We start from the raw sequence: 13,064 nt of genomic DNA on the forward strand, positions 1-13,064 counted from the left end.
AGTAATTTATAAGTTTTTATACTACCATTAAATTATTAAAATATGATTCTTAAATATTTATAATAACTTAAGAGAACAAAATGTCTCGTTTAAATAAAAAATTTTAAATAGCACTTTTAAGGTTTTATAGTACACTCAATTCCCCTAACTCAAACATATTTCCTTTATAAAATTTTGATATTTTTCAAATAAAATTCTATTTTAAATTTAAATTTCTTAAAGAAAGACATTTTTAAAATCAATATTTCATTGAAAATAAAGAACAAATGAGTCTTGCTTTATAAAATTTCACAGAAAATTCTTCACATATTTTCCTTCTACTAATCAAATATAGTAGTCCCCATTTTCTGTGATTTCACTTTCCACAGTATTAGGTACTAGTGATCAATTAAACATAACATTCTAGAAATAAATAATTTATAGGTCTTAAATTATATTGTTTTACACATGGTGAAATTTCTTCTCCTTCTGTTCAGTACCACTTGGAACATAAATCATCCCTTTGTTCATCTACATTGTATATACTACCCACCCATTAGCCATTTAGTAGCCATTTCAATTATCAGATCAACTGTCATAGTATTGCAATGGCTGTGTTCAATTAAATCTTATTTTACTAAATAAGATTCTCAAGCACAAGAACAGGGATGATGATAATTTTGTTACAGTATGTTCTAATCTACTTTATTATTATTGTTAATAGCTCATTCTGCTTAACTGATAAATTAAACTTTATCACAGGTATGTATAAAAGTATAGGGGGAAAAACAGCTTATATAGGGTTCAGCACTATGTGCAATTTCAAGTATCTTGGAGTTCTGAAAGGTAACCATGGCAGGAAAAGGTAAAGAGGGACTACTACAGTTTCTGGGTAAGGTAAAAAATGTTTAAAGACTCAGTGTAAATATTGTGTTGGACCCAAGTATGATCACCATGTAATATATCCACTGTCTAATTTAATTTAATTTTTAGATAAATAATGAAGTTTTTCATATTCTTGAAATATTACAAGGGGCATGCATATGCCAAAATTATTCATTTCTAATGAAAAATTCAAATTTAATTAGGTATTTTAGTTCTGTTTTATATACATATATATATATATATATTTTTTTTTTTTTTTTTGCTAAATCTGGTAACCTTAGACCCAATTAAATCTATTTAACTCTTCAATGACAGTCATATGTGATCTGCACATTGTGATTTTTGAGGGATCACATTTAATTTACTAATGAGGTATATGCATGTATACATATATATATATATATACACACACACATGCATACACACACGTATACATACACACATATATATACACACTTATACATACTTACATAGTTAAATATTAATATATTTTAAAGATAGCCACAGAAGGTGGCAAAAATAGATATTGTATCTCTAATGGTACTCCAAATTATATCACCAAACCTCCCATTAATTATTTTGAAGAAAATAAATTATAGCATTACTTCTGTAATTCTTCAATGTGTCCTTAAGACATAATGTAAAATAGCTCACGATATTTAAGAAAAATAAGGGTATATTAAGAGGAGTGTCCCTTTTAGTACAGAGAAAAAAACATAGGAAATAGGTTCTCTGTTTATAGAAATGGAAAGCTCACAAATTTTTGTTGAAAATGAATCTTTCTAGATTATTTTTTTAAAAAGACATAATTACCCTTTACTTTGATCCTCAAAAATGTACTTTTCTCACTTTCAGAGTATTTTTACAATTACAAGTACTCTTCCTGTTGAATCTAACAAGTATTTCCAAATTAAAATGTAAATACATTGAAAGTGTATTTACAAGCTGGGGATGTGGCTCAGTGATAGACCATTAGTCTTCATATGTGAGGCCTGGGGTATGATCCCCAGCACCACAAAAAAGCAAACAAAAATATGACTAAAAAAGAAAAGATAAAGCATATTTACTTAAAAGAAACATTGTTGATCGTAAAATTCTGGGATGCATAAATAAAGCACTAAAAGAGAATATAGTGTGTGCTTTAAAAACAAAAATCAGTTGTGCTACAATTTGTTATTCTAATTTGTTTAGTGATTCATCTAACATATTGAATGACTTTAACCATAAAAGACATCAAATATGTTTATTATTTATCAACTCAAAAGGTGCAGGATGAATGGACTTAATTTGGGAATAATTCATAGAGAGTGAGAAATGTTTGGAAAGTTTAATTAAATGTGAGCCAAGGTCAGAAAGTAAGTCTAATTGAACATATATTCTTATTACTCAAATTTTTGTCATATATAAAAACCAAGTTTCACTCTCTGTTTCTTTCTCAAAATAACAAAACTACTCTTTCTCAGTTTTGAGGTATACTTCACAGGGTGTTTGTTTTCCTTTTGCAAAAGACCCACTTTAATTTTCAAAAAATAATAAATAAAATATACTAATATGACTATGTGGTACTGAAAGCAATTACAGATACTAGACAATGATTCTAATATCTTTGATTGTAATACAGATCTTAATATTTAAAATTTTGTAAGAGGAAAAATCTTAAAAAAAAAATCTGACTCTTAAGAAAAACTGCATTTTGTCAAAAAAGTCAAACAAAGGGCATGCTTGCTCATCTGTATTTTGTTTTATTTACTATCAGTTGAAAATCAATTTACTAAATTGTTTTTCTATTTACTGGAATAGATGTTTTGTCTTGAGTTGAATTCATATTGATTGTGGCTTAATGGCCACTGGTAGCTTACATAGTACCAGCATAATTTTGCTGCCAGCTCAGACAAATTGAGTATTAATATGGAAAACAAGACAAGTGGATGAGAGGGCATAGGTGTTTTAAGCACATTTAAAATTAAAAATTTACATAGGCTTGAGTTTAAGAGTGATATCTTAGGCCAATTACACAAATTATTTCTCTCATTTCTTTAACAAAAGAAGTTGCATAAAACCAATAAAGCTTCTATGTTGGCAGGACAAAGTAAATTAAAGAATATAGAATTTTTTAAGTCAGACTAAATTTTTTGTTGATGAATGTGTACATATATTTTTTTCCAGAAATATAAAACACTTGCAAAAGTACTCATTTTCATTTTAAATTATGGGACTGGATCATACGTACTCTTTCACCTGGAGGGCCAGGAGGGCCATCACCTCCTGAAGTACCCTGGTAGCAAAAAAAAAAAAAAAAAAAAAGAGAGAAGAAAGAGAAAAGAAAAATCAGTTTTGTATCCTTGTTTTGGCATCCATCCTCCAGAAAAGGAATTTGCAATAAAGATCAGCTGAAACAAGTGCCAACAATACCTTTGCACCAGGTTTCCCAGTGGGACCTCTTGCACCTCTGGAACCTCGAGGACCCTGTATATGTGAGCAAAATATGAAACTGATCTAATTCCAAGCAAATACAAAGGCACAGAAACATTGTAGTGAAAAATAAAATTCCAAATGAAAATCATTATTTTAAATAAAAGCACTCACTGTCGGACCACGCTGACCCCGAGGGCCTGGCTTGCCAGCAACTCCCTGCCAAAGACAGTTCAGTTTCCATGTGCTGTATACTACAGTAAATTGTGGGGGTGGGGCTGAAAGATGGTTTCTCATGCAAGGACATTTACAGTAGATAGTTCAGGATAACACACTTAAATATCATACCCGTGCACCTTTCTCCCCATTGGCACCTGGAAACCCAGGAAATCCAGTAGAACCCTAAAATGACAAAAAATAACAAACAGTGAATATGATAATTAAGACTTGCTGGCCAAAAGCTGTGATTCTTCTGGAAAACAAATTCTGACACAGCTGGTAATATTTAAATGAAAATATAATTAAAATCATATATAAAATTTCAAGGAAACACATGAGCGCCACTTATATATTTGAAAATGAACTTACAATGACATCTGAAATCCTGGAAGCATTGAAAGCATGAATTAATAAAATATGTTTAGTATTTAACTTCAAAGTCAAATAATTAATAAAATATTATAACTCTTATAAAACAGCAATCCAAGGATATTTTGTGTAAAATATATTTTTAACTTAATAGTCTACATTCTTGCTTTGACACTAAAAAAATTTCTATTTTCATAAGCATGAACAGTCAAACATTAAAAAAGAGGCTTTATGAAGTTGTTTTTCCTCAATTAACATTATTATATTCACATATGTATTATTTTAGCTGAATATTTATATATTTTTAGAACCGGATCCATCAACTAGGCTGGTCAACTTCTTCCATGTTTTCTATTTGACCCATGAATGTGATTACCAAACAAAGCCATGTACTAAACAATTAAATCCTATGTTTAGTATTCCAAAGATATAAATTCAAGATTTCTGCCTGCTGCACATCAGTAAGTAAGTTGTGTATATTACTTATCCTGTTTGAGTATAATTTTTTCTTTTGCAAAATGAGGTCAATAATGCATATTATACAGATACTTTGAAAGTTATGGGAGACTGGAATAAAGGAATACAAGGTAACAAAATAATAATAATAATATATAATGCAATGATTATTTTAAAATGCAATAAATACATTAAATCATTATTCCATTTAGGTCACTAATGACATTTTACAGATGGAATATAATATAATCTCCAATAACTAGATTCCTCTTTTTGACCTTGTGTATAATCCCAGATTTTTCATCTTGTCAGATATTTCTTTGATCAAGACTGAGACTCATCTCTTCATTGAATCAGGACATACAGATCAAGGTTCAAATCATTTTATTAACTATAAGTCCCTGGAGATGGCTGGAGGGTTTCTCAATATTTGCCTTTCCTTTTTAGACCATTGTATGGATTAAGTTCAATAATGTGTAAAGTCTCTAGCTGAGACTAGTGGACATTCAAAATTTTATATGTCCTCATGCATTAATGGAAATATAACTAAATTTCTTTTGACTTGAATAAATCCTGTGCTTCTCTTAATTAAGTAAGTTGCACTGAACTAGTCCTAAAATAATCCTTCTCTAAGTGATAAGTGGTTCCTCTGTATGAGAATAATCTGAATTATTGTTGAAAATATGAATTGACAAGTCACACTCCATACCTATGGAAATTAAAATATACAATCTGATAGAGGGTCCAAGAATCTGCTTATTCAATGCCCTCTTCAGGTAAGATATATTTTAATGTTTGGAAATCTTGGAAGTTGTTTCTTAAGCATGCACAGGAAGAGCAGGTAGTGTGAAATATTATCAATACATGGGAGATAACCAGTTAGCTCCATTCCCATTTTGAAAATGATGAATATTACATGCTAAGCAAGTAGGTTGAATGTTACCAATTTCTTCCACAGGTGCTATTAAAGCAAATAAGGAAAATTGTATGTAAAGACCTATGGCAGTTGACGGTCAAAATAGTAATCCAAAGTATACACTGCTAAATTTCTTTTTTCTGACCCATTTTTCAGCATATTCTGATTCATGACTTTAGAGTTAACTCCTGTTGGACCTAAGATAATTGTTGGAAATGAAATACTGGGGGAGAAATCTCTGCTAATTACATTTTGTGAAGGACTTTCAAAGTTTTTGTTCTCTACAGAAAATCAGATAAAGTTGTATCTGGTAGAGTTTTACCGTATGACTATTTCAGGAATTTGACAAGATAATATAAGAATAATTTACTTTCATTAAATTTTACTTGGGAACAAATATTTAGTTCTGTCTTGACTTGACCAGATAACTAATCATATTTATAAATACTCATTTAAGTAAATTGTTCTCATGTATCAATTTTATTTTCAATACATCTATTTTTTACATCATCTCTGCCCTAGGAAATTGGTGGAAAAAACAGAGTCCAACCCACAAGTTAAGTGTATATGGGGATAGTATCTTTCTTTTCTTATATGAGGGATTATCAACAAACTACAGACTCTGTGAAAAGGAATTACCTGATTTTATACAGAAGAAATAAAAACCAAAAGTGACTATAATGTCAAAGAATAATGACAAAATTATCTCATTTAATAAAAGTGAAACTTTCAAAATTATTTCCAATGCCATTTGAATTGTAAAGCACACCATCTAGAGATAAATTTTACATTTTGAAATGCTATCATCTTAAAATACAATGGTGTGACTTTTGGTTCCCATTACGATTTACATTGCTTCTAAGACACTGTATAAATTAAAGTGTCTAATTATAGTCCTTAAACTGCTTCAAAGAGATGAGCAATCAAATTCCACTCTTACTGTAGTAAAGACTTAATTCCATTCAAAATTGATTGGCTTCCACATAGAAAAAAAGTGTGAGGCTATCTTTGATCTTTGATGTACCCATCATTTTTTTTGTTTTGGAAATGAGAAACCTACAAGTTATTTGATCATAGAAAAAATTTAGTTATGTAGAAAAGCAATATAAAAAATAAAAACCAAGATTTCTGACATTTAAGTTAAAGAATTAGAAATACTTGTGATTCTTCTAAAAAGAAATATTTCTCTTTAGTCATTCTATTGCATTTTGCTAATAAAAAGAATTCAAAGAATACTAATCAAAGAAATGACTTAGAAGAAACCAAAAAAATCAGAATTTCAGATAAACTCATAAAATAAAATTGTGTTCATTCAACAAATATTATGGCAGTTTTCTAAGTTCAAGACAAAGCAAAACAACACCACAATTGCAGTTCAGTCTAGCAAACAGATCAAGAATTCATGAAGGCATCTAATCACAGCCTAAGGCCAAATATTATGTAGTGAATGGCTTCTTAAAATATTTGTGAAAAAATGTTGACATTTGAAAGGACGGTAACTGACAGAGCAATATATTAGAGATAATATTTAAAAGGTCAAAATAATTAGTCAAAAATTTCAATGTACTGAAAAACTTTTAAGTGATATTTGTATTATTTTTAAATCACAAATGGTATGAATCATTTTAGAAGAGTTCAAAATATTATATGAGCTTCTTATGAAAAACTATGAGACAAAACATGACAAGCCTAAAATCATGTCACTACTAGACAATAAGTGACACAATTTCATGAAGTCCACCTTTAGTTAGGGGAGGGGCATTTCTGTCTCACCCTGGTTATATATGAAATTATTAACAAATATATGTTTGAGGATATTATACAACCAGGATTGACCTTATCTAGTCTTATGTATTATGTGTAAATGTGTCCTACTGTGATATATAGGGAGATAGATTAATAAAGATACTCTCATCTACATATAGTTAAAAGAATAGAATGAACCCTCTAATATTAAAAATCAATATTTATGTATTAATTAATTTAACTATCTTAATGTACCTAGTCAATGCAGCAAGTATAGCCTTAATAAAATTGCATAGTTAGCTGGAGAAAAATTAGTCCTTGAGATAACCCGCAAGAAAATAGATATATGCATGTCCAAAATCTGAAATCTGTAAATGCTACCTTATTTGGAAGGGGGAAAAAAATGTCTGGTCATCCTCAAATGAAATTAAGGATCTTGAAAGGAGATTGTCCTGAATTATCCAAGTGGTTCTTAAATCCAATAACAAATGTCCTTATAAGACACCAAAGTCAAGAAACAGACAAGCAGGAAAAAAGACCATGTAAAAAGTGGGCAGAGACTGAAGACATGCTGGCATAAGCCAAGGGACACCCAGAGCCACTAGGAGCTGGGAGAGGCCAGGACACATTCTTCCCTAGGAGTGTGGCCCTGTGCATGTCTCGACTTCAGATTTTTGGCCTCCACAATGGGGAGAAAGTAAATTTCCGTGATTGTAGGTCAGAGTTTCTGTGATTTGTTATGGCTGCCCTGGGAAACATACTGGTGAAAATGAGGTCAACAGGGTGTATTACAGCTCTATAAAAGAAATCCAGTGGCAACTCAAGCCTGCAGAGCAACAGAAATGAAATCAAAAGCTGTCGTCTATCACATGTCATCCACTTGATGACTTTGATATATTCTAATGTTCCTCCTTGGAAGAGTCCTTATTCCAAACACAAGGAAGTAGCCAACTGTGCCTTCCTTTAATGATGCTAGGTCCTAGAATCCTTCAATCCATGTTCCCTCTAAGATCCATGCACTCCAGAGCCCACATACCCCGATTGTTGCTTGTGGAATTATATTTTATATCCCCATCTCCTCTCTGCTACCAACTGTGAGATAATCAAAGGTGATCAATATTAAGTGCTTTCATAACATGTTGATAAACTACAAAACTCAAGCTAATATTTTACCTTAGGACCTTGTCTTCCTGGATATCCTGGCAATCCTGGAACTCCAAGTTTCCCCTAAAGTTTAAAAAAAAAAAAAAAGTAGAATACACTTCAGTGAAAATTTTAATCATTTTTATAAATATTAGAACCACATATTTGTACACCTAAAGAAAGATTTTAAAGTGTTTATTGTATTTTATTTACATTACATTTCTTCATTTCCATAGGAAAAGGAAATTGTTGCTTTTGACATGTTCCTGATACTTTAATGTTGCCTAATTTAACCTCTATTGTGTGAGGGATAAGACCTTCTTTGGTGACATAGAATCCTAGCTAAAGAAAGTTGTTACCTTTTGTGAACTCTCAGGCATAACCAAAAAATCAAAAATAAACAAACACCACCAACAACAAAACAATGGTTAGGCTTTTTCAATATTAAATATTCTTTCAAGATAGTTCAAGATGTTGGAGCTACATTCAGATCTTATTGCTCCAACAGAAACAAATCTTTCCAGTAAAATTATTTCATTTTTCACAACCTAAATATATAGCAAGTGAGGAAGTTATTTAACTTTTTCTCAATAAGTAAAGTACATTAAGATATACAAAATACATTAAGATATTATGAATTAAATTTTGAGCAATTTTTTAATTTATTCAAATATTGGATAAACCTGGTTAATAAATTTGTTATACAATGAGGGCGATAACTAATAATGATGACTTTTGTGGAGAGTTACTTCTTTCTAGTGGGCACCCGCATATGCAACTATGCAACTATTTTATATTGGTACAAAGAGGTTATGATCCAATCTGTGATTGCTAAAATATAGTATAAATCATAAAGAATTCTAACAATGTGCAACAAATAATAAGAGGCTTCAAAAGTCGATCTAAAAAATTAGGACCTGAAATTACTTAATAAACAAATCATTAATAAGAAAATAAAAAAAGAATGATAAATGAATAAAATGTGGAATTTTACTGTATATCATTTTCTGTAATAAGATACTTATAAAGGCATTTGTAATATACAAAATATTATGCACTGATGTCTTAAACATTAGCAAGCCTGAAGTGTCATTTCCAATGTACACTTAAAAAAAATGGAAATAAACCATTTTGTATTGCATTGTACATGTATTATTAAAGAAGAAGCAGAACTTCATGAACAAAATTAACATTTTACTGTATAAAGCAAGGCAAGAAATTAAGAACTTAGTTGATGACCTCATGATTATAGATCGAACTAAAGAGTTGATGGAGTTATGATTATCACTGCATAGATAAGCAGTCTTCAGATAGAAAATATGCAAACAAGCCCTAAGAAGCATACTAATAATGATGTCCCCTTGGATACATTACGTTCTCATAGCTTGTTTTACTCCATTGATTTCAAGGTTAATGAAATTCTCTAATTATGATCACAAAACTATCTATGTTCTATGCTAATTACTACATTAGAATGTATACTCTTACTCATTTTAGAATCATTTTAAAATAAATCCAGGCAGAATATGTGTTTATTTTTTCAATATGGTGACAGACAACTCCAATAAATGCACATAGACTTAGGGAGTGTTAAAGATGAAGAATTGTGAGGTAGCAGAAACTGCTGATACCTCAGACACATAAGACAGAGTCGGGTGGAGAAAAGAGCAAAGTCCCAGGTTAATCCTTGAACTGTGGGCAACTCAGCACTTACGTAGAAGGGTCTAACAGTCTGGTGAGCCCTTGTCTTTTCCCTATCTTTTCCTTGCATTGCTTAAACACAATGTTTTTCATCAATTCACACATGGCAAATTTTTTAAAATGTGAAACGGTACAATTGTCATATCAGATGGTTGCCAATGACATGAAGAAATTTTTTTATTTGAATAGTTACAATCTCCACATAAGATAGGATGATAGAGAGGTGAAAATATTACAGCTTTCTCAAAGCACAGAACTTCTTTATCTTATAGAATAACAGGCATGCTTATTATAGAAAATATAGATGTATGTATGTATAAAAATAGAGAAATCATTTAAATTTCACCACCAGAATCTAAACATATTTGCTTTAGTGTGCATAATGGGATAATATTTACCATAGATATTTCTAGCTATTTTTTTCTTTTCAATTTAACTTCATGGAATATTTTTAAAAGTTAATCTTCACTAAATGGTCCTGAGATATAATTTTAACATTGCCTCATGTTACATTTAAATGTAAATGCAGTGATTGCAAGTATTTTTCATACATACACTGTTTCTCAGAACAATGAATATCGGAATTTTCTAGGTATGTTTCAAACTCCAAGAGATGCTTGTGTCAACCTGAATTAAAATTTCTTGAAAATAGGCCTGAAAATAAATATTTTTAAAAATACTTATCCAGTGAAAATATATGGTTAAACATATTGTATATTTTGGTTTGAGATATAAAAATGATTCTACTTGATCCAAAACAATAAGCAGAGAACGTCTTTTATTGACTCTTTCATCCTTTTTTCATTCTTAATTTCTCAGCATCTAATTCTGAAGAGTTGATCCCGTATGGCTGAGGAGAGCAGAGGGATCAAGAAAATAAGCATGAGTGAAAAGAGATAAATGTGCTCTTCTCATGATTATACTCTGGATAGTATATGAATCAAATTGAAATCTAACAGATTCCTTTAGCTTCCTGACATCAGTGATGAAAAGTATTTAAGAGGGCAGTGAAGCATCTTCCATAAGGACCTGTACATTTAGAGTTTCACCAACCTTCTCTCCCGCTTGACCAGAAGGACCTGGGTCTCCAGTGGGACCTGCACGACCTTTGGGGCCTTCAGGACCATCTTCTCCTCTTGGACCAATTTGACCAACTTCTCCCTGAAGTATAGAGATAACATCTTGTAACTTAAAACATATATGAATCCTAACAGGCAGAGATTCTAATCTATTGGAGAGTCAGATTCTTCAACTTCTGGTTTGTTTATTCATGTTTTATGTTTGACAGGGGAGTTTACAAGGGTTTGACTTCTTCAATTGCTCCATTTCTGAATAAACAACTAAATATAACAACATACTGAAAATCTTCAGAAGTCAGAAGCTAACATATACGATGTTATCTTGCTTTTAAGACATCTGTGTTAGAGAATGACACAGATATGACAGAGACAAAGAAAGAGACACAGGCAGAGAGAGACTGAAAGAGAAAGCAATAAGAATAAAGATTGAAAGCTACTTTGGAAATCATTATTTGAAACACAAGAAAAACTATTTTCATTTTAGATTTTATTTTTATCTTTAAGGAATTAGGAACTGAGATTCAAAGTTATTGTCTCCCATCCCAAACACATGTTATGTGAATTTGGGCAAAACCAAGGTCTTCTACAGTATGCTTTTTCACTCAGAGGTACAGGTACATTAGATTAGTTATAAAAGAAATATTCCCAATAAAGCATCTAATTTGCTTTAGATAAATAAAACTATTTTTTTGTTTTTTAGTGCTCATATCCAGAGAAAAAATTCTATTCTTAGACCCTGAAATTCAAGATTACTGAAAATTTACAAAAGTTGCAGATAGGAAGTTTCTAGGCAGCACAGTTCACTACAGAAGAACTAAATTTAGAACAAGCCTATCAAATTACTTAATGTAATTTAATAATTGTATTCTAAAACTGTGTCTAGACACAATAATACTCAGTCATATTCAGATGCTTCTTGACTTACGAAAGGGTTATATCTCAATAAATCCATGTGAGCTGAAAATATCCTAAATCAAAATGCATTTAATACACCTGACCTATGAAAATTCATAGCTAAACCCAGCCTACTGTAAAAGTGCTCAGAACATTTACAGTAGTCTACAGTTGACTAAACCCTCTAACACAGCTTGTTTCATAATATAGTGCTGAGTATCTCATTCAATTTACTGAATACTACATAAAGAGTGAAAAATAGAACAAAATAGAACAAAAATGGTACAAATCATAAATTTGAAGAATCATAATGTCAAAAATTGTAAGTCAGGGACTGTATATAACATACACAAAGTATATATTATACAGACAGTCCCCAACTTACAATGGTTCAAATTAAAATTCTTCTATTTTACCTTGGGGAAAAAGCAATGTGCATTCCATAGAAACCATACTTCATATTTTGGATTTTCTATTCCCAGGCTATCATGTGTGGTTTGCTATTCTCTCAAGTTGCTGGGCAGCCATAGAAAGGCTCAGCTCTCAGCCAAACATGTGACCAGCAAGATAAACAACTAATATTCCACAGTACATTGTGCTGCTAAGCTGATATGCAGTAGGTTACACACTTGAAGTGTAATTTTAATTCACAATATTTTCAACACATAATGAGTTTATTGGGATATAATCCCATTGTTAGTAGAAAAGCATGTGTATGGAAATGTGTGCATCTGTGTGTTTCATAGGAGAAATGAAAAATTTAACATAATGTCTAAAAAATAAGTGGTACTATACTATTTCCACAAAACTTAAAATGTGTGATATTCATGTAAAACCCAAATGAGCAAAATCTTAATACATTTTATTTATCCTGCACTTGCTATTTTTAAAGATTAGAATTCATATATAATATGTAATTTTATGTATTAGTACGAGTTTTCTTTTTACTCACTCTGTCACCTTTAAGACCCATGTCACCTTTGAATCCTGGAAAGCCATCTTCACCCTAAAAAGTACATGGAATGAACAAGAGTTTAGTCAGGCAGGTGTAAAAATCTAAAATATGGTTATGTAAAATGAGTGCTAATAATTAGGTAAATTAGCATATATCTTATGCTATTTAAATAAAGAAAAAGTAAATATATAATAATTATCATTCAACATGGATTACAAAGTCTTAGTCTATCAAAATGTTTTTACCCTTAATTTACTAATTTTTACCAAAGAATTTTACATTATGCATTTAATATCCTTTGCTTTAGATG

General features: G+C 30.7%; 1 protein-coding gene across 1 annotated transcript in view; it reads right to left on the reverse strand.

Moving 5' to 3' along the window:
• COL11A1 (collagen type XI alpha 1 chain) overlaps window positions 1-13,064 on the reverse strand; it is a 243,926-nt gene that overhangs the window by 117,686 nt on the left and 113,176 nt on the right. Inside the window, 7 exon segments of the mRNA XM_079133305.1 lie at window positions 3,095-3,139; window positions 3,277-3,330; window positions 3,451-3,495; window positions 3,625-3,678; window positions 8,156-8,209; window positions 10,880-10,987; window positions 12,752-12,805. Coding sequence (XP_078989431.1) covers window positions 3,095-3,139; window positions 3,277-3,330; window positions 3,451-3,495; window positions 3,625-3,678; window positions 8,156-8,209; window positions 10,880-10,987; window positions 12,752-12,805 — 414 coding nt within the window.

This window comes from Sciurus vulgaris (assembly GCF_902686455.1).
Source record: "Sciurus vulgaris genome assembly, chromosome: 1".
Lineage (NCBI taxonomy): Eukaryota > Metazoa > Chordata > Mammalia > Rodentia > Sciuridae > Sciurus > Sciurus vulgaris.